This window comes from Synchiropus splendidus, chromosome 1 (genome assembly GCF_027744825.2).
Source record: "Synchiropus splendidus isolate RoL2022-P1 chromosome 1, RoL_Sspl_1.0, whole genome shotgun sequence".
NCBI classification, from domain to species: Eukaryota; Metazoa; Chordata; class Actinopteri; order Syngnathiformes; family Callionymidae; genus Synchiropus; species Synchiropus splendidus.
In genome coordinates, this window is record NC_071334.1 from 50,145,826 (window position 1) to 50,173,425 (window position 27,600).

General features: G+C 44.2%; 3 protein-coding genes across 4 annotated transcripts; 1 reads left to right on the plus strand and 2 right to left on the minus strand.

The window, feature by feature from the left end:
- Positions 1-3,317: 3,317 nt before the first annotated feature.
- On the minus strand, positions 3,318-12,925 carry LOC128752949 (cilium assembly protein DZIP1-like). Of its 2 annotated transcripts, XM_053854771.1 has the most exons (15): positions 12,694-12,924; positions 12,541-12,605; positions 10,762-11,364; positions 9,430-9,535; positions 7,499-7,605; positions 7,266-7,424; positions 7,143-7,196; positions 7,005-7,067; positions 6,803-6,931; positions 6,700-6,739; positions 5,494-5,615; positions 5,258-5,402; positions 4,953-5,100; positions 4,502-4,887; positions 3,318-3,542 (listed from the first exon to the last, which is right to left on the minus strand). In XM_053854771.1, the coding sequence occupies exons 2-15, from the start codon at positions 12,541-12,543 to the stop codon at positions 3,463-3,465; spliced, it is 2,145 nt and encodes a 714-aa protein (XP_053710746.1). In that variant the 5' UTR covers positions 12,544-12,605; positions 12,694-12,924; the 3' UTR covers positions 3,318-3,462. The 2 variants fall into 2 exon arrangements, with proteins under 2 accessions (XP_053710746.1, XP_053710745.1); XM_053854770.1 differs by having other exon boundaries at positions 7,143-7,424; positions 12,694-12,925.
- Positions 12,926-13,113: 188 nt separating this feature from the next.
- Positions 13,114-17,861, plus strand: LOC128769289 (retinol dehydrogenase 7-like). Its single transcript, XM_053882875.1, has 6 exons — positions 13,114-13,247; positions 14,454-14,613; positions 15,268-15,582; positions 16,495-16,753; positions 16,817-16,980; positions 17,052-17,861. The coding sequence occupies exons 1-6, from the start codon at positions 13,245-13,247 to the stop codon at positions 17,270-17,272; spliced, it is 1,122 nt and encodes a 373-aa protein (XP_053738850.1). The 5' UTR covers positions 13,114-13,244; the 3' UTR covers positions 17,273-17,861.
- Positions 17,711-20,946, minus strand: atp5f1b (ATP synthase F1 subunit beta). The gene is made up of 10 exons (XM_053882863.1): positions 20,787-20,946; positions 19,927-20,100; positions 19,673-19,847; positions 19,447-19,568; positions 19,187-19,371; positions 18,936-19,094; positions 18,728-18,850; positions 18,430-18,642; positions 18,158-18,359; positions 17,711-18,092 (listed from the first exon to the last, which is right to left on the minus strand). Exons 1-10 carry the CDS (start codon positions 20,887-20,889, stop codon positions 17,995-17,997), a joined length of 1,554 nt encoding a protein of 517 aa, XP_053738838.1. The 5' UTR covers positions 20,890-20,946; the 3' UTR covers positions 17,711-17,994.
- Positions 20,947-27,600: the final 6,654 nt, after the last annotated feature.

Genomic DNA, 27,600 nt, shown 5'->3' on the forward strand with positions numbered 1-27,600 from the left:
GTCATCAAGTCTCCACGTCATGATGGGCTGATAAGGCTTCATGACACAGTGTCCTTCTTTTCAGAGCCCACCAGACGGTGCTGTTGATTGAAAAATAATGTGAGGTTCCATTGAAATGGTTGTTCAAATCCAAAGATTTTAGAACGGAGAGCGCCTTCTAGAGGGTTCGGAAATGAAGGACACGAAAGTTTCACAAAACATCATCAGTTCATCACTACTTCTATTCAGCAAATCTTCAAGTTTTTTTTTAACTGTGTTTTACTGTTTTCTTTTTTTGCAAGCTGCCATGGTATTCAGCTATTTTGTGGTTGGAACCGTGACTAATAATGTGGCAATGAATGGTTTCATGACAGTGAACTGATATTGATGTACTCTAGTTTATTGTACTGTAATTGATGGGTTGAACTGCGTTCATCGCAGGCTAACTGCTTTTGTGTTTTATTGTTGACTGACAGAAAACCACCCCCACACCGCTGTGGACACATCAAACACAGAAACTCCAGAAAGTCCTTTTGATCTCCTGTAAAAGTAAGAGTTTGTCAAGAATATAGTATTTTGTATAATTATGGAGAAGTTACTGGGGTTATAACAACAACGGATTCATCATCTCAACTCATCGCACACGCAAAGGAAAATAAATAAATCCCCACTGGCATTAAACAAAAACTCAAGTTGCAGAAGTATCTCTCGTTTTCATTTTAGCATTCAAGCATGAAATCAGAAGTGTGGTGCCGATGGCAATGAATCCTGAAAGTGACATTTAAAAACATTTTTGGTTCTTCTATGTTCCTGTGCAGTTTGTCCTCCAGTCATGTTCCTCGGCCGTCTTGGACTCGGGCTGTTCTACGACGTGCACAACTGGGTCATGGGTTAATCTCCCGACTCGACATCTGGACATACAGAGGCGAGTGTCACTTGCTTCACTGAGAAGAGAGAGGACAAGCTGCCCAGCAGCAGGACCACGACCCTCTGGTGTGTTCAATCCAGTGAAGGTGTCTACAGCGGCGTCAGTGCCTGCAGAATATTTTGTGAATCCTTCACTGGGTCATTGTTTTCATTGCACGTAACTAGCAGTGATGGGTAGATGAGGCATCATGAAACAGCATAGCAGGGTTGGTGAAACAGTGTCCTAATTTTCAGAGGCCACCAGATGGTGCTCTTGGTTTAAAAATAATGGGAGGTTTCATTGAATGAGTTATTCAAGTAAAAACATTCTACAACAAACAGCGCCATCTGGTGGCCTCTGAAAATCAGGACACTTTCATGAAACAGCGTTGCTGTTCTTCTATTGCATTGAGTTGATGTAGCGTGTTTTTAGCACATACACTCCAACACAAGAGTGTGAATGTATGTTATTATGATTTAACATCACTTCTAAACCAAGAGCGCCATCTAGTGGCCTCTGAACATGAGGACATTGTTTCGTCAGCCCTGCAATACCGTTTCATGATACCTCATCTACCCATCACTAGTTATCGGAGACTCGTAACTAGATCTTTTGTTCAGTTTGAAAGCGGGACTTGGTTTTAAGGATCTATGCTGGTGTTTCTGACTCCTGTGTTCCAGTGTTGAGGCCCTCCTCTCCATGATGATGCTCCATTTTGCAGCCATTGCTTTGTAAAGTTCTCAGCTGTCTGAAATCTTGTGAACGAGAGGTTACAAGTGCTTGACTCTGCCTCCAGCTCCACTCTAAACTCATGCTCCCATGAAACAGGCATTTTTGACGGGTGGAGCTTATGTATTCCGCTTGTAAGAAACATACTGCCTTACGTTGCAACATGACTTAACGCTCTAGAATAGGCCCCCTTTAAATTGGAGCCTATATTCAACATATTTATCTCACTGTTGAGCGTTACAAATTCCTGCAATGGTGGATCACCTCTACCAATCATTTTCCTCTTTAAAGTGCAGGCACACGTTCATCTTCCATGTATCATCAATCTCAGTTTCATCTGCATCATTTTTTGGGAGGCAAAACTATGACTTACTGGGGTCACGGTGTCAACGTGCACCGGGGCGCCTCAGCTATTATTTAGTTTAATTTCGAGCCAGCCTTTTCAGGCACTTGTGGGCCACTCAGGACTTTCCAGATTTGGATCGCGGGCCTCAATTTTGACACCTGATCTCATCATTACCCCACTGTTACTGTGTTACAGACTTGAAGTGCAGGTTCACATCCCACTGTGACTGGAAGACATTAATATGTATGAGCCATTTCTGCGGATTTATGAGGACAAATGTGCCCGGAGCAGAAACAAGGAACAAAATATGACGTGTGGGTTCAATTCCCACTGCAGGCAGAGATTATTTGTTTCTCTCACAACTTCTCAAAAATACTTGAGTACAGAGCAGATAAAATATGGCAGACGTCCTTGGACAAGTGGATTCAAAGAAGGGGTTGAATAAAATGAAGGTGTTCCACTGACACATGTCGGTCATGCTGAATGTTGGGTGCCTCAGTGTGACTTGCTCTCAAGGGGCCACAAATTTAAGGGTGAAAAACATGTGGCTTCGCTCAGTTAATGAACTGTAGTCACCACGACTGCTGTCATATTTGTCCTCACATTCAGCTGCAGTTCCCTTGCAGCACGGAAATGTGTTCGAGCCAGAGACGTGACCACGTTTGTCTCATTCATTTCTCCTTTGAAGTGACTCGACACAGCTAAAGTAGCGCCCTATACAACCTCTGATGCGTAAAATAATAGAGAAGTACGCAAAGAAAATTCACAAATAATGTGAGAACTCTGACTGAGCCGTCCCGTCACGTTTTGGAAAAGTCCCGCGGTGAGCTGCACAGGGATTCTCATTACGCAGCTCCCGGAGCTTCGCTCTTGGCATTTGATGAAAACTTCATAGACTTTCACTTTGAGACTTTTCCACCTCATCATAAAAACCTGACCAGCAGCACGTTAGAAATTAATGTCAGTCTGAAGATGGAAATCTCTTCACCACCTCCTAAACTGGGAATCGAACCAGGGACTTCAGACACTTGAATCCGTTTTCATAGTTGATGGATGAACAAAGAAAGACAAAAAGAAAGAAAGAACAAAAAAAAGATTGAAATTTGAAATTAAACGCAATAAATGCTGTGTTTCACGTGTTTTTTGTCAAATCAAAACAACAAAACAAACAAAAACTGAACAATCATATCCTTAAACCTCGCATGAACTGAGGCCTGCCTGACGGCACCGTCTCTTCAAGTTTGCTGGGCGAGTGAACGGTAGTGTAGCGACATCGTGTGGCCAATCTCTGTCCCTGCGGTTATGGCCTGACATTTGGAGACATTTGGGTTTTAACAGGAGAAACGAAGCAAAACACAAGTCAAATGTAAATGCACATTTAATGGTGTAAAACAACAAAGAATATTATATCTACCTAATTTACAAAATATTCACAAGGTTCAGACACGCGCGTTAATTATGTGACGTCACTGTCGGCGTCTCATCGCTTTTCTCTGTGACGTCAGTCGTCACCCCGGAAACACGACGCCAGCTTCCTCTCGGCAGCATCCAGCTTTGCTTGTTGGTCGTGTATATCAGCGTCTAAATGTATTAACAAATACATAAGTATGTTGCACAACATTTGGCACAGAGATAGATTATTTATTTATTTCTATGACAATAACAACATACGGAAATGAATGAATAATTCAGGACAAAGTATATATATATATATATATATATATATATATATATATATATATATATATATATATATATACACACACACATATACAGTGGTACCTCAGTTTTCGAACGTCCCGGACTTCGAACAAATCGGAATTCGACCAAAAATTCAGATTTTTGCTTCTGATTTCGAACGAAAATCCAGAACTTGAAAGCCCCCGAAAAAAGCCAGAAAAAATACAACGTGCGCGGACCGATCAGCTGACCCACAACGCGCTTTGTTATTGTGTATAATGCAGCCTCTGTATGCAGACGTGTCCCGTTAGTGACATTTACTGACTCTTTTCTCTTCATATTGTGGTGTAAAACCTTTCCTGTCTCAACACCTCCGAGGCTGGAGCATGCACTCCAGGGTTTGATGTCCTGTTGTCGGCTGGAGCTGGGACAGGGATGAGGCGAGTCTGGGACAGAGTGTGATTTGGTTTATGACTTTGTCACAGCCAAACTGCACAGAAGTGCACATTCAGAGCTGGACACGCACCGGGCACCTCTTCACTTCTGGAGAGACGTCACTCGCTCTGCAACCCCTCCCACATGCAGCGGCCACACACATAGAGGAACAGCGCACCTGCAGCAGACACTCTACATTCACTCCTACAAAAGCCTATTTTAAGGCTTGGAACGCATTATTTCTTTTTCCATTCATTGTAATGGGAAAAATCGATTCAGATTTTCAACAATTCGCTTCTCGAACGGCCGTCTGGAACGGATTGTGGTCGAGAACCCTGGTACCACTGTGTATACTGTGTGTACTGAGCTGAGCTAGACAACATCTGGAGTCATCAGGAGTGGCTGGGCTGGAGCAGAACACTCACCTTTACCAAGCCTGCATTGGTTCAGGTCCTCTACGTAAGTGAGCTGGACAGAGTCCGTGTCTTTGCTGACATCAGACGAGTCCTCTGCATAGTCGTCGTCCATCCTTTCTTCCTCTTCACCATCCTCATCCGTATCCTCGTCGTCATACTTGTCATCTTCACTCTCCTCACCCGTCCCCGTGGCACTCAAGTGTGGTTGGATGGAGGAGAGTGAGCAGGGAGGCGATCCCATCTTGATGACATTGTTCGGGCAAGTCGGGAGTTTGGCTGGACTTCCATGATACAGACCAGTGTCTGGTTCTTTTTCCTTCTCGGGCTTTGGATAATGGACGTCCATATTCAAGTACTTGTCCTCGGATTCGTCGTCTGAACTGAACGGAGGAATCCTGAAAGAGGACGATGAGTTGAACAAAAGAGGAGAACACATCTCTTGTGTCAACATCTTCTTAACCTGTTGGTGTAGACTCTCATCCTGACTTTGGTGTTGGAGGGAGGGGTCTTGGGCGGGGGGCCAGTTTGGAGGCTCGGTGATGGAGGCACAGTTTTAGGCAGCGGAGGAGTGGACACCTGGGCGGGGACAGTGCAGGACAGCGGCTGGCCTTTGAACAGCAAACAAGGCATGTTAGACCTTTCCACTCTACTCAGTCCAGCACAAAACAATCTTCTGATGAGTTGCAGTTCAACTCCCTCCCAGGTCGACGCCCCAGTCTGGACATATAACTGCAATAAAAAGCTAGAATTGGGTCTGAAAAACACCTTGAACCAAGCCCCAGGCTCTGCTCTGAGGTTCTGGCGCAGCGTTGCTGTCCTCACCACCGACCCAGTTGGCAAAGCCTTCCCACGTTGGTTGGTGCCTGGCCAGAATGGATCTGAGCTCACTGTGCTTGATCCCTCTGCATGGCTGAGAAGAGGAAGCACACGGTGAGGAACGCAAACTACTACGTGCTCTGAATCCACAAATATTTCCAAGGTAAATGTGTGTCAAGCCTCACATGCTTCACTCCGAGGTTTTCTAGCCGCTTTAGAACAATTTCTTCCTGTTCTTGCCGCAGCTTTTTTCTGTTTACTTGCCTGCCCTTATTCTCTAGAGGTTTCTGAGTAATGTTGATCAACTCTAGGATAGTCAAATACAAAGGGGTTAGTAAAATATTGCTTCAACATCGGGAGTTACTGAACATCTCACGAGGATGAACCTGACCATGTTTTTCATGTTTTTTTTTCCTATCTGATGCTACCAAAACGAATCAATACTCAATTTAATTTTAGACAACAGGCGGGTTGTGGAGCTACATAGCAATGATAGGATGCTGGAGGATGCTGCAGAGTATTCATTCATCCAGACTTAACAAACAGAATAAACCACTCAAGGTGAGTTCACACAGTGGAAACATGAACAAACTATTACAAGACCTTCACCTGCTTCACTCCATTATATTATTTTTATATCATATCACACTATAGTAGATTTTATTGTCATGATTAAGAGCTGCATCTATTGTCAGTGAACAAATCTGCATCACTTTTAAAATTTAAAAAACATGTTCACGTTTGTCTGTTTGCATTAAACTCTCCTCTGAGTATTTACATCAGGAAATACATAAGCCCCGCCCCCCGAAAACGCTTTGTACGCTCCAATCCCAGGATGGTAGTTAAAAAAAGATTTTTCCTCTTAATCTGACTGGAATAATTCTCCTCTGACTGGCCAAAACGTCATCTCCCATTCAGAGCAGGTGAAACATCTGAGGTAAATAGCTGAGGTGTCCTCTCACCTGGCGCTGAACTGCTGCGGTAAGTAGCTGAGCAGCTGCAAATGTTGTAAGATCAGTTGTCAGTTCCTCAGCAAAATAACTCAATTTGAAATTGTTTAGGGTTGGGGTTGCGGGGCGAGAGGCGTTCTGGCCAATCAGAAGCGAGGAAAGCAGTATCTTCCTGTACTATCCTGGGACTCACACACACACGCCGCCATCTTAAATCCTGTTTTCTCAGCCACGCCCACTCTGCTGATTTGTTCAGAGGAAACGTTCCGCCCGCCTCTGCCGACAGCTGCTGTCAGACAGAAGCAGCTCACTCGGTGAAAATACCCGGGGATGCTGGAGCAGAGGAGATGACGTGACGCCACCAGAGTGGTTATAACAAACGTGTTACCGTGAGCGATTTAAAGACCAACTTTAAAGAAGTTTGCGATCCAAAGAACTCACCAGGAACCTGAACTTCTTTGGTGTTTGATAGCTTCTTGATCTGTACATGAGAAATGAAGTGAGAAATAAAGTTGAAATCTTAAATTTCTCATCAATGGCGAACCTGCTCCAGTTGAAACTTGATGATCTCATCTTTCTCCTGCAGTTTGGTGACCATCTCCTCCTTCAGCTGTTGGATGTTCTCCTTGTGCTTTGACTCGGACAACTGCATCCTGCTCAGCTCGTCCAGCAACTGAGCACGAGACAGCGTGTCTTTTCCAGCACAGGGAATCATTTTGAATGGCCTTTACAGGTGTCCAACATACGTGACTCTTTTCTGCTTCGTGATGAACCTTCAGCTCCTGCAGCCTGGATTTCCATTTTCTCTCCTACAAGTACATTTCACTGGATTTCACACACACACACAAAACTACTGCAACTGTTTCGACGAGTGAAATATTGACCTGCTTCTTCAACTTGGTTTCTTCATGATTCACCATCTGATTTTGGTTGATGTCCTGGAACAAATGATGAGAAAGACTGTAAACAGCCCGTCTGACAGTGAGACCCACAGACTGCAGTAGTACATTCATGGCCTGAATATTGCGGGTGCAAAGAAGCTCAATCTCTCTGCGGATGCCGTCCCGGCTGTCTTCTATCTTTCGGTCCATGCGAGCCATTTCCTCGGCTCTGAAGCGGTCCAGTTCATTTTGCAGCTCTTTTTGAATGGACTGCTGCTCTTTTTCCTGAAATCACGGAAGCAGCAGTTCCTCAACCAAGGTTAGAGTGGAAAGAGCTGCACTTCATTCTGAGCTCTTACTTGAGCTGCCTTGGCTTGTAAGGCCTGTTGCTGCTGAGCGATCTGTTCCTTCAGACTGTGGATCTCCTGTTTGAGGTTTTCCATCTGCTCATCGTCTATGTGCGTCTCTGACAGAGTCAATATGAAACATCAGACACCAGCAGAATGTCAGTGGCTGCATAGGACAGCAGGGGGCACTCTTTGCAGGGTGGCAAAATCTTATTGCAATGGAAATTGTTTCCCACATATGACATTTCTGGGAAAAAAAAAGTGAGCGAAGCCAATGGCAGGGACACAAACATTTTCCTTTCTGACTTCAAATAAGACTCTAAAAGATGTAGTTCAATCTAGAACAGCATGTCATCAACGTTTACATGCTACCTGTCAACAAACAATAATGTTTGAACCATGATGTTTGCAGATGACATTGTGATCTGTGGTGAGAGCAAGGAGCAAGTGGAAGATACGCTAGAGAGGTGGAGGTTTGCCTTAGAAAGGAGAGGAATGAAGGTTATACGTGTGTGACTGAGAGGGACAAGTGGACAAGTGAAGTTACAGGATGCAGAGATAAAGAAGGTGGGGGATTTTAAGTACTTAGGCTCAACTGTCCAGGGCAATGCAGAGTGTGAGAAAGAGGTGAAGAAGTGGGTGTAGGCAGGATGGAATCATTGTAGAAAAGTGTCAGGTGTGATGTGTGACAAAAGGGTGTCGGCAAGGATGAAAGGGAAAGTGTCCAAAAGGGTGGTGAGGCCATGTATGGTTTGGAAACAGTGGCACTGAGGAAAAGACAGGAGGCAGAGCTGGAGGTAGCAGAGATGAAGATGCTGAGGTTCTCTCTGGGAGTGAGCAGGATGGATAGGATCAGGAGGCAGTAGATCAGAGGGACAGCACATGTGGTCAGGTGTTTAGGAGACAAAGTCAGAGAGGCTAGATGGAGATGGTTTGGACATGTACAGAGGAGAGAGAGCCAGTACATTGGTAGGAAGATGTTGAGGTTGGAACTGCCAGGCAGAAGGTGGAGAGGAAGGCCAAAGAGGAGATTTATGGAGGTGGTGAAGGAGGACATGAGGTTTGTAGGTTTGAGAGAAGAGGAAGCAGAGGACAGGGTGAGATGGAGGAAGATGTGGCCACCGCTGAAGGGAGAAGCCTGTCAAGACTGCCTACAGATTTGTTGTCTGTCGGCAGCTGTGGTCGCAGAGATTTGGCCTTCACAAACCAGTTCTTTCATAGGGTGTTTGTTAGACAGAAACTTTCATATTCAAGATGTGCTGCCTTCACTTAAACTACTCGATGCTGTAAGTTAGCTTGTTGACATGCCGTAAAGTTGCATGTCATTGTGTATTGACAGGTAAAGATTTACTCCAAAGCCGTTTGTCCATCTTGACAGACTCAAGAGACACACAGGACGGAGCGATGACCCGTTCATTTTAGTGTTCAACTCAAAATCACTCTTGAGTAATTCTAGTGAAGAAGAGAAACATGAAACCTGCTGCCTATGTCATGTGCATGTTGGTGCTGCTGAAACAATATAGCACTGTACCTGTCTTGGTCAGTAGCTACAGTTTTTCACAAATTAAACTGATTTTGAAAAAGACTTGACTTATGAGCCTCAGGATTTTTTCAGTGAACCAAGTGTGACGTGGCTTAAAACAGGCTGAAAAACGCTGGTTCATATAATGTAGATTGCGTATCAGAAAACCTGTTCTTGTGTTGCAGTGTTTCCAAAGTGATGTAATGACTGTAACCGCCACTGTTTGTCAACAGTTTGACTTGAGGTTATTTGGATTTGTCATAAATTTGAAACCCTTATTTTGTCATGTTGCCGTTGTGCAAGGCATGAAGAGTTATTGCTCAACTGTCACCTATCCACTTCCACACTGTGATGCTGAACAATCCGGGCATTGACAGATGCACTTGGCGCATTGTAATGTGGGATTTGCTGAAAATCTTACCTTCATGGCTGGTTAGCTTGTGTTTGCTGTACTCCCCAGGATGCCGGCGCCGCAGGTGACTTTGGAGAAAGGAGGGGTTGAGAAAGGACTTGTCACAATGGTGGCACTGAAACAAATTTGAAGAGTCAGAGTTCGGGTTGTTAGGCGGCTTTAGATTATATGTGTATGATGAGTGAACACTGGGTGTCAGAACCCCAGGGTTTGGGAAGGGGTTCCATTAGAGAGAGCTATGTTTGTGTTTTAGCAACATCCTACATTATGAAAGTCAACATAACTTAAGCTTGATTAGATTAGTTAGCTAACACGCTAACATCACGCTAAACTCACTGAGAAAAACAGTTATTTACTCCTCAGGCAGAACCGGTTCACTAGGTGTTATTATATTTAGCATAATCATGTAAAAGAAACAGCCAGAAGCCAGTTTCAGTGTAAATGTCGCTAAATAAACAACAGAGACACAACTGAAAAGTTAAACTTGGAAAAATGTGACCAAAACAGAGTTTTGGGTGGGTCACTCGGATGGAGCACAGGTGGTTTTTAAAAGAAGCAGCGACGTAAAAAGCAGAGGGGAAGAGGACTGGAGGATGGAAGCTGAACATTCGCTGATGCTACCGTGTCCACCACTGAGTTGCTCCAAGTGTATTTCAGCCACATTCGTGTAGTCTTTTTGCGCTTTAGAATAATTTATTCTTCCTGCTGTTTCTTCCTGTGACTTTCCTTTTTTTTTTCTTTTTTAAATTGCCAGTTTACTTAGTCCACTGTTGTTTGTGTTTGCTAGTTTACCAATGCGTTTCTCTCTCTTTTGTCCCAATTCCGGCATGTACACAAACATTTTGGGTGGGGCTGGTGTTCAAACCACAAAAGGTCGGTTTATCACTGAAATAAACAAACTCCGAAGTGAAGAGTCTTTGCAGTGGCATATGCCAGGGAACGTTAGCTTGCCGGTTCACATCCGGCCTATGTTTTTAATTTTAAAGCGTTTCAAGGCAAACCAGTTCAAAATATCAAACTAAATACCAGGTTTTTTTAACAATCCAAAAAGATCCTAATAAAACGGATGAATGATCTGGATGAAGGGGAAGGCTCAAACATCATGTTCAGCTGCGGCACTGTTGCGGCACAAGGAGTGGGAGGGGCTTGTGAGCGCACTGAGCTGCTCAGGAAATGATTCTCAGATGATGTTGAAGAAACACATTTGGAGGGAACTGATGAGTAACTCTTAAGAATTTAAGAATGAATTTTTTAAAAAGGCACTAGAGGGGACCCTTTTCTCCAGCAGGAAAAAGGCTTCAGCATTTTCTCTCTCACACTCCGGAGCAGTGGCTGAGGTACCTTCTGAACGATGAGGCAGGACGATGAGGCCAGCATGGACTGCTGGTTGCAAATGATCTTCTTCCTCTGTTTGAGCTCAGCCGTCATCTCCTTCATCCGCTCCTCCTGCTTCTTCATCTGACTGACCAGCAGGTTGCTTTCCCTCCCATGTGACACCAGAAGCTCCTCTCTGTCTTTGCTGCTTTTTTCCAGCTGCTCCTCGGCTGCTCTCAGGCTGAGCGTCAGGAACTCCTGACAGTGGAGGAGCCACTCCACAGTGAGCTGAGCCAGCTGCAGCAGCTTGACCAAGGCGGGGTCCACAGGGCTGCGACAGCGCTGACAAAGCTCGCCGTCCAAACAGCAGAAGGTCACGGAGCTGATGAGCTCCTGAAGGGCGTCCACATCTAGGTTGTTGACCACCTGACTGATGTCCACCGCGTTGATTCGACGCCAGTCTACACGCTCCAGCTTAGGACGGAAACGGAAGGGGATGATGGTGGACTTCCCACAGGAAGGGGTCATGCTGGGTGCTGGGAAGTGGGAGAGAGGGGCATTGATCAGGGACGGGGCTCCCGCTGGGGTTCCCTTGGGGACGAAGGGGTAGTAGACGCCGTCCAGAAATGGCTGCAGAGAACACAAAATAAACATGACGCTATCAACTACCTCCATTTCCTGCTACACTGATGTAGCTCTCACCATCCCTGTTGCCTATCGCTCAACAATGAAGCGGGGATGGCAGTGCCACTGAGTTAAGGCTTAAATGACAAGGATTTTGAATCATATCACAACCACGATTATTCACAGATTCAAGATTTTGCTGTTGTTGAACCTTCAAACTGTATTGAACAATGAACGACAGTAAAGCGAAGCGTAAAATATAAATAATAATAACAGCTATATTTAACCGTAATCATGTACTTTCTCTCTAGAAACACCAAGTCTGTGTCTTATTTCTGTCTGTAATATTTTGAGCTCAGCAGGCACTTGGCAGGACACAAAGATTTCTCTCTGGTTCTGATGTTTTAAGCTGTGATTTCAACACATGAAGCTTTTTTAGTGATGTTTCATGAGAGTCTGAGAGAAGAAGTCACTCCTTTCATGATAAACTTCCATATTTCAGCTCTTCCTGTATCTCCGCAGTGTGAATGACAAGGAGCGCTTGCTTTTATCGCCCCTGTCTCAGATGGAGCGATTGTTTTTATGCATTTATTCACTTCCAAACAATCATTGTACTCGAAACATCTCCAACAAGCAACTATCACTGCTGCTGTGACTCAGAAAGCTGTATGAGTGTCTGCTTCTCTGAGGTTCTGACCCTGTACAAGCGACCGAGTCGGTAGGTAACAGTGGCTAATATTACCGACCTGAAAACACATTCACAAACGTAGAAAGACATTTTCAAAGTTACGTTTTTTTCTTTTTGCTAAAGAAGTTATTTGTAATTTTTTTTTACATACATATGTGTATGTATGTGTGTGTGTGTGTATGTGTGTATGTATGATCATGATCAATATAACATGATTCAAAATGATATTTGTGGTATTATTTATTAGTTGTATTTGGACTGTATCTACAAGTACTCAGTAGTCATACTTGTACGTGGATGGGAATAAAGTGGTACTGGGACATCCCTAATAATAATCATAATATTCATAAACAATAATACTTTAATTTGCTAAACCAATGAGATCCACAACCCCACGGAACAAACATTAAGCCACTGTTGTTGGCTTAAGTGTTGGGGAGGTCAACAAGCGTCTGTTTCATAAATAAAGGTAAAAGGCGTGAATGTTTTCCTACCATCCTTAATCGCTTCCCTTCACACGGCGCCAACAGAACAGCTCTTCGCAGGGCTCCTCTCTGAGCTGCAGTATGGGACAATAGTATTCCATCAGGCGGAACAAACAACACACCGATCGTCTCTGTACGAAGGTTTGGATGAGTCGGACTCACCTGATGGGGAATGAAAGAGCAGACGAGTGTCAGCTCACATTTCTGAATCACTTCATGTGTAATGTTTTGGCGTGTGTCAAGACAAATGTGTGCCAGTCTGATAAGAGGCTTTATTAGCACAACTGCCGTCATGAGAGGGCGGGGTATGAGGCAGGTTCACTAACTGATGGGTGCTGACACGGCGGCAGCAGAGCGACCGACTTGCTGATGATGTGTTAGAGTGGGAAACATGGCAATGTTTTAATGGCACAACACGTCGCTTTGATATCTTTTACAACCTTTCTGACAGGCGATCTGCCTTTCAGGAACAACTGCAGCCATTTTTCAAGCCGATGATGTGACAGAGCCGCAGTCACTAAAGCGTTGCAGACTTTTGCTCTGAGAAATCCTTTCTCCTCTCCTTTGATCGAAGGGCAGAAACGTGTGTGTGTTTGTTCCACTGCAACGTACACGATCGTGTCAGTCCGTCCGGAGACAACCAACGCCGCTGCACCACACTAGTGTGGAGAGAAAGACTTGCTTACTCTTTTCTCACATTAGAACACAACTACATGGTAACTATATGGCACAGCCGTTCTAAAACTTGGTGTCCAAAGGTTTGTTGCGGATTATTTTCAAGGTCAAAGGTAGTAAATGATTCAAGATAAGGATTTGTGTTTGGATTACCTGTGTTCTGTGTCCTGTCTTCCCTTTGTCACAAGCCAGGCTCAACCCGGCTTGTGACAAGACAAAGTGACAAAGGACATTTTGTACAGATCAGAGGCAGATCGCAGGTCACAGTGACCAAGAGCTCAGCGTGGCCACAGCTATTCTCTATGAGCCTTACTTCAACCTGTTAGTTTAACCCATATCAGGCATGTGGAGGTCAAGGCCTGTGGTGCACACCCATAAATATATATGGCTTGCATTGGCCATCATTAAGAGCCCGCAGGTAAAAAGCAGCATGACTTCCATAATGCACTGCAACAATTGAAGCTGAAAAAGGTCAATAAATCAAATCTGTACATACTTGCTTTCAAAATACCCCAAAATAATACATGTTTATTTTATTTATTTTTGTTTATTTTATTTTGATAATTTACTATATCTGGATTGTTTTTAAGTATTAAACTACTCAAATGACAAGCTACAATTTTGGCTATTCATTTCTTATTATTATTATTATTGGGCATAATATGTGGCCACCTCACGTTATGAAATATGTCCTTTACCTCATGCTTATTCAATTTTCCAGTCAGAGAAGAAGAAACACTCCACTACTATGGAGAACTGCACTCTTGCAGTAGCCATTCTCCCAACTCCGGGGGCCTCAAGAGGACAAATGCAAATCTCCGATTGAATATATCTCGCAACCACATTGGCCATATTGTGCATGCACCTAACGTAGAATATACAGTAGATGGACACAGCCTTTATGTACATTTGATTTTTTTTTATTTATTTTTTATTTTAGTTTCTTTTTTTGGGGGCGATTATTTGACACATTGACTTCTTCAATGGTGAGTTTGTCAGTTTACTTTTTGATACCGGATTTTGCTTCACTTCCTGCATTTCATTTGAATATGTAAACAGAACATATCCCAGGATTGTAAACACGTGGAGTCCAGAGAGAGTTGCTGCCTGATCCAGCTCTCAAATTTCACCAACATAGTCATGGTGGTGTGCAACAACTGGTTGTGTATATAAGACAAACAAACCATCTAATGTGAGAGGTCGGCCTCTGCACTGGCTCTGATATCAGAATTCCTGTATCACTGTAGTTCAGAAAGGCCCTTCTGTTACCTCCGGTCGTTGGACTCCAGCCTTCAGTGGGCGTGTGGTTCTTGAAGACCAGCCCCTTTTGGAGTTTCATTAACTCCACAGACCAGTCAAGCTCTGCATCTGCCGGTTGTGCCACCCAGCAGAGCCTCCACTCAGCAGGTGAGTGTTTCTCTTTTCCATGTGCTCCTCTCCTAAGGGGACGAGTCTCCAGTATTTATATATATATATATATATATATATATATATATATATATATATATATATATATATATATATATATATATATATATATATACTTTACTTAACATCAACCATTTTTACATCTATATCTATATATTTTTATATCTTTATATTATATATTATTATTGAACAATGCATTCAAACTCTTCGGTTGAAGCCAAATGTCCCTGTGATAATATACACTTTATTGTGCTATAACTGTTTTATAAACATCAATATAAAGGCACTCAGCCAATAGCCAACTAAAAATGTGTTAGATTGACAAATACACTACATTTCCACTTAAATAGTCAACGCTGGTTTTCCATAATCAATGATACTTCGACCCTGGCTCTTCTTGCCAAAACAGAGTCCAGTGTTAAAGGTTCACCACTCTGATGCTGACATTAAAACTAGTTTCTTTTATTATATTTATATTGATGGTGAACTTTTTTTTTTTTTTTTTACAATTCACTTGGTCATGTGAAGCTTATGACAGAATTCCCTCGGGATTAACCGCGTATGTGGACCGGACCAGGGAGTGAAGCGACCTCCTCCGCTGGAGGTGAACTAACGGTCCTTCCTTCCTTCCAGCCATGTTCCTCTACCTTCTGGGACTCGGGGCGTTCTACTACGTGTACCGCTGGGTCAGGGAGCTGCCGAGGGTCTCGGACAAGAACAACAAGTATGTCTACATCACGGGCTGCGACACCGGTTTTGGAAACCTCCTGGCGCGACATTTGGACAAGGAGGGTTTCCGAGTGATCGCGTCGTGCTACACCGAGGCGGGTGAGGAGGAGCTGAGGAAGGCCTGCTCCAGCAGCCTGACCACCACCCACTTGGACGTTCGCTCCAACGAGAGCGTGCACAAAGTGGCGGCCATGATCAAGGAGAAAGTCGGGGAGCGCGGTGAGTTCCGGGCCCCAAATTCTCTTGGTGTTCACTTTGACGCGTGTCCATCCCATCGTTTCACTCCCAAATGCGCGGAGAAAACATTGCATTTCATGTCAAGTGTTTAATAGAAGAAGAAGAAGAAAAAACTTTTTTCAACAAGTTGCCCGGGAATGCTGTAGCAGACTGGTGTGACCTCATGTCATGGGAATGTCCACACATAACATGAACATCTGCAACACGTCACATCTCCTCTGCAATGTGACGGGTGTTTTACTTAAAGCAGAATCAGAAAAACTTTATCCCAAGGATAAATTGGAGGATCAAGGATTCCATTAATCCCAAGGGAAATTTTGTTCGTCACTTAACATGCTGCGTAAACAACAAAAATATAAATATGAAATGTAAACTATGAAATGCATACAGACAGGGAAGGAGGCGGTCTATGTACAATGTGAAAAAAAAAAAGATTGAGATGGAATCTTTCACAGACTATATAGTCTGTGAAAGATTCCATCTCAATCTTTTACATATATATATAATTTATTTATTTATATAGATAGATAAATAGATAGATGGATAGATACAGATAGAATATATATTAACTATAATTAACTATATTCTCAAAGTCTCAAAGTTGATCGACCCGGGACCCGGCAGACCGGCAGAGTGAGGGAGCTTGTGGTTTTTTCCATGCATCATTATTTAGTTTTAGCTTATGGCACACTTAAATCCTCTTGAAGCTCTACGGAACAGGCTCCTCTTCCACTTTGGAGCTCCTCAAGGTTCAAAGTGTCCTGTGGGCGGCCACACCCATGTTGAAAGGGCACCCAGTGGCGGCCTGAGGGATGAGGACTTGAGGACTTGTGCTGCTTGTTTTTTCACTTGTTTAGGGAATAATGGTGTTAAAACACTGCCATTTTCTTGCAGGTCTGTGGGCTGTGGTGAACAACGCCGGCGTGGCGGTGCCCTCCGCCCCCTGTGATTGGCTGACCATCGAAGACTACAAGTCCATGCTGGATGTGAACTTGAACGGCGTGATCGCCGTGACCCTGAGTGTCCTGCCTCTCATCAAGAAAGCCAGAGGACGGGTGGTGAACATGGCGAGTGTTTTTGGGAGGATCAGTGTGGTCGGAGGTCCGTACAGTGTCTCCAAATACGGCGTGGAAGCGTTCAACGACAGCCTCAGGTACGACGACGCAACAACACCTCACTCACTCGCGCAGTGAAACTGTAACGCTGTCTTGTGTAGGTTAAATATGAAAGCTTTTGGGGTCAAAGTTCTGTGCATTGAGCCTGGATTCTTCAAGACCAATGTGACGAATGCTGATATTTTGGGGAGGAACGTCAAGATGCTGTGGGGGAAGCTGCCCCAAGAGGTCAGGGACGACTATGGGCCTGAATATCTCCAAAAGTGTAAGTTTCCTAGCAGGTCTCAGATGACAGTACTTTACTGCATCCTAACTATCTCCATCTCCCCCGCATAGCTCTGGACATTCTGACAGGCAAAGTCTCCAAGATCAGCGATGGAGAGCTGATGAAAGTGGTCAGATGCATGGAGCACGCTGTGTCAGCTGTCCGGCCTCGTACCCGCTACTCTCCAGGATGGGACGCCAAATTTTTCTGGCTCCCGCTATCCTACATGCCATCATGTGTCACAGATTACCTTATGGGTTTAGAAAACATTCCCATCGCAAAGAAGTTGTAACGTGCATTTACATTTTTTTGTATTGACGGCAGAATGCAGATTTAAAACGTGAACTTTAAAGTGAGCACTGTTATTTATTCTTAGCAGAAATGTCAAGACTGCAATGCTGATATAACAGTGCACCTTTTGCGGAAAAAAAAAATTGCAAAAACTAACCATCTGATCAAGTGTATTATTTACAACCACATTCAAGTAAGAAGTACTTACTGGAACACTACTGTATATAGACAAGTTTAGCCTTAAAAACAGACTATGACATTACATGAACATCTACAAAGTTGTAACCATCATTTGTCTCAAGTTCAATCTAGTTTCAGGTCCAAGACCTAACAAAGGCAGAGCAATAAGACACCGACTACTTGCAAAATCTTGTCTGGATAAAACAGCAAATACTGATGCTAAAGGACAACGCAGTGCTTCAAAGAAAAGACACCAAGACATGGGCCACTGTTTTATTTCATTTTGTAACTCAATTACTCAAGCGCACCATCTAGCGGTAGAAGCGAGAACAGTCTTTCAGAGTGCCTTCGACATTGACAACTGCAATGAACTGAAACATACAGTTGACCAGCGGTTTTGTGTAAAGACAGCGTTTATTCCATCCTTTCAAGGGAAACATTAAATATAACTTTGAGGATGACAAGACAGGTACATTTGTTTTTTGACATGTTTTACAAACCAAGTGCTCCAACCCGCCCACGATCGTCAGAATGTCTGGATGTTTATGAGTGCTCCTCAGCCAGCTTCTCAGCCTTCTGGACAACTTCCTCGATTGGGCCAACCATGTAGAAAGCCTGCTCTGGCAGAGCGTCATACTCTCCTGCGAGCAGAATAGATCGTGAGGCGAGGAGTCATTCATGGAGGACACCTAGTTTCGATACTCACCTCCAAGGATGCTCTTGAAGCCCTTGATGGTTTCCTTCAGGGGCACAAGTTTGCCTAAATGACCAGTGAAGACCTCAGCCACCTGGAAGGGCTGGGAAAGGAAACGCTGGATTTTCCTGGCACGGGCCACAGTCAGCTTGTCCTCCTCAGACAACTCATCCATACCCAGGATAGCAATGATATCCTGCAGGGACTTGTAGTCCTATTGGGCGCAGAATAAGTCAGTCCCACTCACGTTGGTTCCAAATAATCCAAAAGGTAGAGATTCTTACCTGGAGGATCTTCTGCACACCACGGGCAACATCATAGTGCTCAGCACCAACAATGTTGGGGTCCATGATACGGGAGGTAGAGTCCAGAGGATCCACAGCAGGGTAGATACCAAGCTCAGCAATGGCACGGGACAGCACAGTGGTGGCGTCCAAGTGAGCGAAGGTGGTGGCGGGAGCAGGATCAGTCAAATCATCAGCGGGCACATAAATGGCCTGGTGGGTTCATTGAAAGCAGCTTCAGTATCTCCACCATACTGTCGCCGGGATGAATATGGAGTCAAGGACAGGATGAATTTACCTGCACAGATGTGATTGAACCCTTCTTGGTGGTGGTGATTCTCTCCTGCATGGTGCCCATGTCCGTGGCCAGAGTGGGCTGGTAACCCACAGCAGAGGGGATACGACCCAGCAGGGCAGACACCTACCATATCAGAAAGATGACTACTTTGAATCCACACGGTAAATCACTTCATGTTTAACATGGTATGAAATAGTTATGTTCAAACCTCAGAGCCAGCCTGTGTGAAGCGGAAGATGTTGTCAATAAACAGCAGCACATCCTGACCTTCCTGGTCACGGAAGTACTCTGCCACAGTCAGTCCAGTCAGAGCCACTCGGGCACGAGCACCTGGGGGCTCGTTCATTTGCCCGTACACAAGCGCCACCTGTCGGGGACAAAGGAGATGAATCCAAGACATGACTACACCTGCAACAATGCAAAGAAGGTGAGGCTCAAAATGTCCCCCATCAGCCTCACCTTTGAGGTGGTGTCCTTCAGGTTGATGACACCAGACTCAATCATCTCATGGTACAAGTCATTTCCCTCGCGGGTTCGCTCACCCACACCAGCAAACACAGAGTAACCACCATGGGCCTTGGCTACGTTGTTAATAAGCTCCATGATCAAGACAGTCTTGCCCACACCAGCACCTCCAAACAGACCTAAAACAAACAAGACCAATTGAGATAAAAACAGAACAAAAGCCATTTTTGCAACTTCATGTCATCCAAACCTACCAATCTTTCCTCCCTTGGCATAAGGGGCCAGCAAGTCCACCACTTTGATACCAGTAACCAGAATCTCCTGCTCCACACTCATGTCAGTGAATTCTGGGGCCTCGGCGTGAATTGGGGCAGTCCTACGACAAAGAGTACATTCAATTGTTGATCCTAAAATTAAAACGTTGAAGGCTAAAATACACCGCAACAATGTCCTGCTCGCACTTATTTAAAAGCCACTTACTGCTTAGTGGAAATGGGGCCCCTCTCATCAATAGGCTCTCCAATAACATTCATGATTCTGCCAAGGGTCTCCGGGCCCACTGGAATTCTAATCGGGGCACCGGTGTCCAGCACTTTCTGTCCACGGACAAGACCTTCAGTACCATCCATAGCAATGGTGCGCACTGTGTTCTCCCCTGTAAATACGGTGTTGAGTGAGTCAACAATGGGAACACATGGGTAGAAAGTTGAAAAGTCCAGAGCCAACATGCTTACCAAGATGCTGAGCCACCTCCAGGACTAGCCTGGACTCACGGTCAGCGACTTCCAGGGCGTTGAGGATGGGTGGAAGGCCCTCATCGAACTGGACGTCGACAACGGCACCAATAACGGCCACAATGCGTCCAGTGGCGACGCTGGCGGCAGCGGCAGGCGCGACATAGTCTCTACCTGCAGGCAGCGACCCAAGACGGGTTAGACATGTGACAGACAGACGTGACCTTGTTGTGGTGCCTCGTCTGTCGGTCGTCGCTAATGAGGCACAAACAACTAATGGCTCATTGAATGACTGAAAATAGATAATTGTTTTGTTTGTTTGTTTTTTTAAACACGACAAAATCGGTAACGCCCCGCTACTGACAAGCCGGGGATGAATGAAGTCAACTTGAAGCTAATGCTGCTAATGCTAACGTCAGTAGCGTAGCATAGATAAACCAGGGTCACTTCGCTACAACCCCCTAAATTTGTCAGTAATAATTAAAAGGGGAGATTCATAGAGTAAACGCTGTCAGTTTTTAAGAACAGAGTGATTTAAAGCGTCATTGCTAATCACAGCAGGCTACGCAGACGCCTCATGTCATTCCTCAAAGGTCATTACTGCTAGCACAAGCAACAGACTGCCGTTAGCATTTATTGGACCAAAGGTTTTGTTGCGCTCACGCACAATATGCACATGTGCAAACGAAACGATAGGTTTGAGGAAAAGAAGCTTATAAATTCGTAATTTGAACACGGCGGCCTGACAGTGCAAACAGCGTGTTGCATGCTAACGTTAGCGGTTCCCGGTCAATCGGACAAGTGGTGTCAATTCTGTTAACAGTCTCCCCCAGAAAGCAGAAAAAGCTGGTGCAACTCACGCGAAAGAACAGCCGGAGAGCCGATGAGTGCCTTCAGAGGCTGGACTCCAGGCTTCAGAGCCTGCAGAGCCCCGGTGCAGCAGCGTCCCACAGCTCCCAACATGGTCAAAATGGCTGAAGGTGGAAAGAGACAGAGCAACTTGCGGCTTTATAATAATGACGGCCGCGACGGTCTGCGCATGCGGGCGACGTAAGAGCCGTCTACAGAGCATGCGCAGAACCCCAACGCTCCAGCTGTCACTCTGTCCTCCACAGGGGCCTCCACGCCAGTGTGGTACTGTTGGAAGACAAATATATGTATCGTTTTAAACAGAGACAATGCACGTCGCTGACTGTATCTTTGTGTAGTGTGAGCCACCACACGTCAGAAAGCTAAATAATTATATCACTTAAAATAGAAACACTAATTCCAAGGGCCAAAAAAACACTAAATATTGGCCTATCAAACTATTTCCTCTTTAGGATGAACTATAGTTAATAATCAAACACAGTTACAGTGGCAAAAAGTCGTAAATGAAAGCTTCTATAGAGGGCCCCATTCGGTGAGGTGAGCGGGGGAGTTTTGGGGTGCAGGCAAATGTGCCCACTAAAAAGGAGACACTTTGGTTAATCTGTGTTTGCATAAGCACATAACACAACCAAGCGTATGTTGGGTCATCACTTCAACTATAAAGAGACTGAAAGGTTTTAGATTTAGGTGAGAGTAGTTTTAATGTCTCAAATGGAGGGCATCTTGTCCATTATGAGATTGAAAAAGGAAATGATTGATTCTGTAAAATAATCCACAATTCCAATGCAAGGTCACTAAGTACAGGCCAATAAAAGCCTGATTTTCTTTTTTATTCTAGTGGTAGAGAATGAGTAGAATCACTACCCGGTCAGGGTATCCCAGTTCTGGAAGCCCATGAAGAAGGCTGAGGAGACGGTTTATGTGAATGAAATTGAAAAGATTGAAGACACACCGTGTATATGCAATTGGATGAGCAGCACAAGTATGATGATCAACGGGGAGGGACGAGAATCACATCTGCTTTCTTCTAGGCAAGATGAATATAAATCCCTCTGACGCTGTGTGGCATAAATTTGCATGATTCGTGGTGCAGCTATCATGGCCACGTTTGCAACAAGGGAGATCCGGTTGTCAGGAATTAGGCTCACATTCTCAAAGGTCTAGCAAGGGTTGACCACAGAGCTTGGCCAAACTGATCACTGCAAACGCATGAGAGTTCCTAACACAGCACAGGTGTACAACAGGCCCCAGCAGCGGTCATGTTGGGACGAGGAGTCAAAATAAAAAGAAAATAAAAATAAGACATTATATTGCCATACTCCAACCTTTGATAAAATGTCAATACTTCATCTCCTTCCATAAAATTCAGCGGATCACAGTAAAATACAACTTAAACTTGTTTATGTTGTGAGTAAATACTTTTTAAAGTATTTGGTTCTTCATGTTTTCAACTGTACAGTGAGTTGCGTTCAACACGTCGATAAATGAAAAGGCAGGATAATTTCTTTTGCAACAGAGATTTAAGTGACACTTTTTGTTGTCAAGTTCAGAGCATTTGTGTAACACTGCGTTTTATATTCAATATTTAAAAAGAAAAAATAAACTTCACCGAATTTTTCCGTTCAATTTTGAGTACGACTGTAAAGATTTTTTTAGTTAATTGTGCAAAAATATTACAATATTATATTATATATATTGATATGGTGATACTATCGTATCATGATCCACATTTCGTGATGGTTATTGTATCATGAGGTTCACGCCAGTGTAGTCACCATGTGTATAAACTAGATGGCGCTGTTGCACCATACACGTTAGAGGCACTGTTAAAACGGTGTCAGTTGGCAAAGCTCAAGCGACAGTCTCGCTCCGAAGGATGAGCTCGCTCTTCCGAAGGATGAGCTCGCACTTCCGGTTACGATCGCGTCATTATAATCCATATAGAATCACAATGATTACATTGCAAGCAAATTTGCTACAACCCAATGAAGCAACTCTGAATCACACTGTTTGCATTAGTTTGCAAATGAGGTTCCTTTTCCGTTTTTGCCACATCTCTTCAGTTTAACACGTCTCAAATTGTGGTGGATTTATTTTGCTGCCGTTGCGTTTGCAGTCATGACAAGAGAACACAGGCCCAGATGTGTTAAAGCCCCCTAAAAATCACTGGAGTGCGTGTAGAAACAAGTTGGATTCATTGCAGAAATATCATCAGAGTTTCACCTGAAACACGTCATTCTTATGTTTTCTCCATTGCTGACTGGAGCAGCGTGGGGGTGGATGAGTTCACGTCCACGAAGAGATACCTGGTGATACAAGAATGGACACGTCTCCACTGAAATGCCTCGGCAATGAAACCTCTGCAACAGGTAACCCCGCTTGATAGAAACACTGAATGTCACAGACGAGGCCATTTTATTCCTCTAAATCCACCTTTCATTTTCCACTATTTCATGCTAGAAATTTGGCACGAAAGAGAGAAAGAAGCACGGTGGTCTGAGTTGAGGAGGTTTGCAAACTGTCCATGCTTGCACAGCATCTACAGTGCTGTCACACATACATGCAGACACACTTAGAGGAGAAGGAACCGTCTTGCTCAAGGACACGTTGACACAAAGGCATCCGCAGGTGGGATCGAACCACATGCCTTTCAGTCAAAGGATGAGCATATGAGCTTTGGCCTGCTGCGATCCTCTCTCATACACCCACAAACACACAAGCACTTGTGAAAGACAACTACAGTCAGATGTGACGGAGGAAGACACCCTGAGGGGCTTGAGCTAAATCAAAGAGTTAAATACTTTCTTCCGCAGGATCATAAAAGCCTTTTGTTGTGCCTCCTTCTAATAAGAAACAATCTCCCCATTAAAAATTCAGAGGGGCCTTTCACTTGTTTCTTTCTCACATTGCATCTATGATAACATGCCTTTTTCTGTGTCATCTCAGGCGAGCGCCGCCTCAAATGCTTGCCGAGATCTGGACGTACAAAGTCAGAGAAGAGCTTCTCGTAGAATTTTGTGCGATTCATTCTCACTCTTTTGACTCACCAAGCTGCCATTTAATTTTTAGAGAAATAAAGAGAGCGGAAGACCACCCACCAATTCCCAAGGCAAAGGAAGAGCGATGAAACCTGGAAGGGTAGGACTCAATAATGCCTGCCGTGTTTTAATCAGTCTTATGTCCAAAGCACAGGAGCTTACATCGATTTTTAGGAAGCATTCTTGAGTGACAGCACAGCTTTTCCCGTCTGCACTATGAATGTCGGCAATAAAAACAAAGCATCACTCAGCTTGTTTGTGAAGGTTTGTGCTCTCAAGACTGGATACTTTGCTTCTCTCTCCATACGTGAAATGAAAATACAATCATGGGGCAAAGTGACAAGCCTGGACGATGCTCGACAAAAACTGTTTTGTTTTCCTTGTAAATGAAGACAGAAGCGAATGAAATCGCATCCATCCATCCGTCTGAGTCGTGGGGGCAGCAGCTTCAGAAGGTCGTGCCAACCATCCTTCTCACGAACATTGCTCGGACTGGGGGATCCCCAGATGCTCGCAGGACTGAAGAGACACAATCCCTCCACCTGGAGAAACAGGATAGGGGATATTTTGTTAAACTTCATTTGCCAATATTTAATCCCTAACACCCGCCCCTCATGTTGATAACAACTTATGCAAATCTTCTTATTAGACAGCAGTCTAATATGCTTTTTCTGCTTCTTCAGTTTATTTTAGCTGTGGAGAAATTTTCCTTAGGTTTTTTGGGTGATGCGTAGAATAAGCTTTTTAGCAGAAAGGCGTTTCTCCTTATACGCTCCCACATCTCAGACTGGTGTTTTGGGACGGTAGACCGTTCACGTTGAAGCAGTTCCATCAAGAGGCGCAGGCGATCTGGACATTTAGCTGTCAGATCCACAACTAAATAACCGTGGGTCTCGCTGGTTGCATCTTCAAAACTTTCCAAAAAAAAGTCGTACGGAGTCAATGACAAGCTTATCATATTGCAATACATGTTGTACAAAGTGAGTCTTACCGCTGCCTGAGGGACCGACAGTGAGACAAGAAAAGGGGTTTGAAACCTGAAATCTTAATCAACCTCTTCCATCATTTTTTTTTAGTATCCAAAAGGAAGTGTTTTACCGCCAGAGAGCAAACAACGTTTGTCGTAAATGACGCGTGTGCGTTTTTGAACTGTGCGATTCCTGAGTCAGACGTTTTTTTTTACTGCACACGATGCTTTGTTGCGGGCTCTCAGTCACACCCTCAGCTCCATCCTAAATGAGTCCATCCACCAGATGTCTGACGCTGTCAAAATTGATCTGCTGACTACACTCGCATGTCTGAGTAATACCTTTCACCTTCAAAACGGTCTTCTCCCCTGGCTTTGTCCTGTATGCATAGGTTTTCGGCCCTGCAGACACAAACTCCTCAATGCTATCGCCATCCAAGTCATCTGTCAACTCACGAGATAGTGACCGAGCTTTAAAGGCGTGTCACCCTCTCTCACCACGTAGATCAAGCTGTCTGTATCAACGTATCACAATGAACTTTTTTTATTTCAATGTTTCTGTCTTCATGAACAAAAAGACTCTTGTTCCAATGAACCCCGTCACAAACACACAGACTTTGCTCCATTTCGCCCACTCCACAGTTCACGCACACACACACACACACACACACACACACACACACACACACACACACACACACGCACTTCCCTCCATTTCGCCCACTCCACTACACAGACACATATCTCCTGACCTCATGCATGTCCACTTTATATCCATTTGATCATATGTACATTATTTTTAAGAACTCATGTTGATATCAACTTGATATCGACATGATATTATAGGGGGCTCTCAGTCTCCTCCCAGCTGGCTGTGCCTGGAACACCTCTCAAGGTTGGTGTCCAGGAGCCACCTCAACTGACTCTTCTCATTGCGGAGAAGCAGTGGCTCTACTCTGAGTCTGTCCCGAGTGACAGAACTCCTATCTCTAAGGGAGACACCTGCCACCCGTTGAAGGATACTCATGTCCCAAAGATCATTACCGTAGGTGAAGGTCCGGACGGAGATTCATTGGATGCCTTTTTGCTCAGCTCTAATTAACACACGTCGAGCAGTGGCAACACTGCCCCCTGCTTCATCCATTCGCAGACCAAACTTCAACTCTCATACCCCCTCACGCAAGAACAAGACCCCGAGATACTTCTCCTCATCTACGTACAAACATCAGAGTTTATTGCAGCTGCAAACAAACGAGAGCTTTCAACCATCAGAAGATAAACACTGTTAGTGACAAAAATGAGCGATGTTAAAACTACCCAGCGTAAATTCTCAGAGTGAACTACCTCGCCGCCTGAAGACAGTGAAGTATGTGTTTAAGTGGGAGAGAAGAACTCCCTGTCACACACTCTCTCTCAGCAAGAGGAGGATCCAAAAAGGATGTCTGTGGGTGTTTTCACAGGTGAACGCTTCTGCTCTGCAAGGTGTGTCGCCATAGGGCATTAATCCTGCAACTTTTCCGTGCGATAGGATTTAAGGGAGAGGCTTCTTGTGCAATTCAAGTCAACAGAATAAAAATGTCCTATACATACAAATAGAGCTGATGGATTTGTTCATTTAATGATTAAGGTCTGATGCAACAACGTTTAAAATAAGGACAGTTATGCAGTTACCATGTTAATGCACACATCTAAGGTGGAGGGGTCAGGCATGCAGACTGCTGGTCTGCCACCCAGGCTGCCTCTCTGCACTCCATTGATGATGCCCTGGATATGGTTGCAAACATTGTTGCTACCACGACTGTGCGCGGTCCTGTCTGTGCTATAGTATGTTTCAAATGTGATGCATTGTTTGTTTGTTTTTTAATCCTTTAGAGTTAGCTTTATAAAGATACATTTAATAAACAGATGCATAAAGCACTTGTGTTTCCTATTATATGAAAAGTGCTTCACATTTTCTTTCTTTTTCTTCTATTTCCCTCACAATAGAAAACCATCAGCGCCCCACCACCATATTCCAGGTTGCAGGAATTAATTCCATCCTGGTCAGAGTTTGGACGCACCATCAGACAAAGAAGCTGCCGACGTGAGGCTGTTGTGCAAAAGGAGGTTTCCAGAGGTTGGAGCATCACAACAGCACCAAGGCAGACAGGTTCCATCGTGATCTGGGTTCAGCGCTGTGTAGTTAGAGTTTGATCAGGAGCGTGTTCCTGACAAAATTTAGAGCAAAGACTCTGATAAATGGAAATCATTTTTAGATGTTTCTTTACTCTCAGATGCCTCTTTTTGCCCACAGTTACACACCCTGAAGGGCTTCATTTTATATGGTGACCGCAGTGGGCGGCCAAAAGTGAGAACGACGGAAGACAGAGGGTTTTAAATTTCACTTCAATTTTGTTGCTAGAATATCATAAAATAAGGAGAAATTAATAGTTTAAAATCACTATTAATAATACAGTTTTAGAGTATGGCTATTAATAGCAATGGGGGAATAAAACTGTGGGGTGACCTGAAAAATAACTTTTACATTGAATTCAAACATTAATGAATGATGGAAAAAAAGTATTAGTTCTTAAGTCTTTTTGCTCTGAGCTCAGGCAGGTCCTCATGAAAACTCAAATAAAGGGCCCCAGGCTGCATCTTGCTCACCTTATCAGTTATAGTAATTTACTTATTTTCATATCATTTGTTTAGGATCTGTTACACTACAAAAGTGACAACAGAAATTCAAAGAAAACCAGCGTATCCTGATGTTTTATGTGAAAACCAAGTGAGTGTCCTCCCTGTCAGTCAGCAGCATAT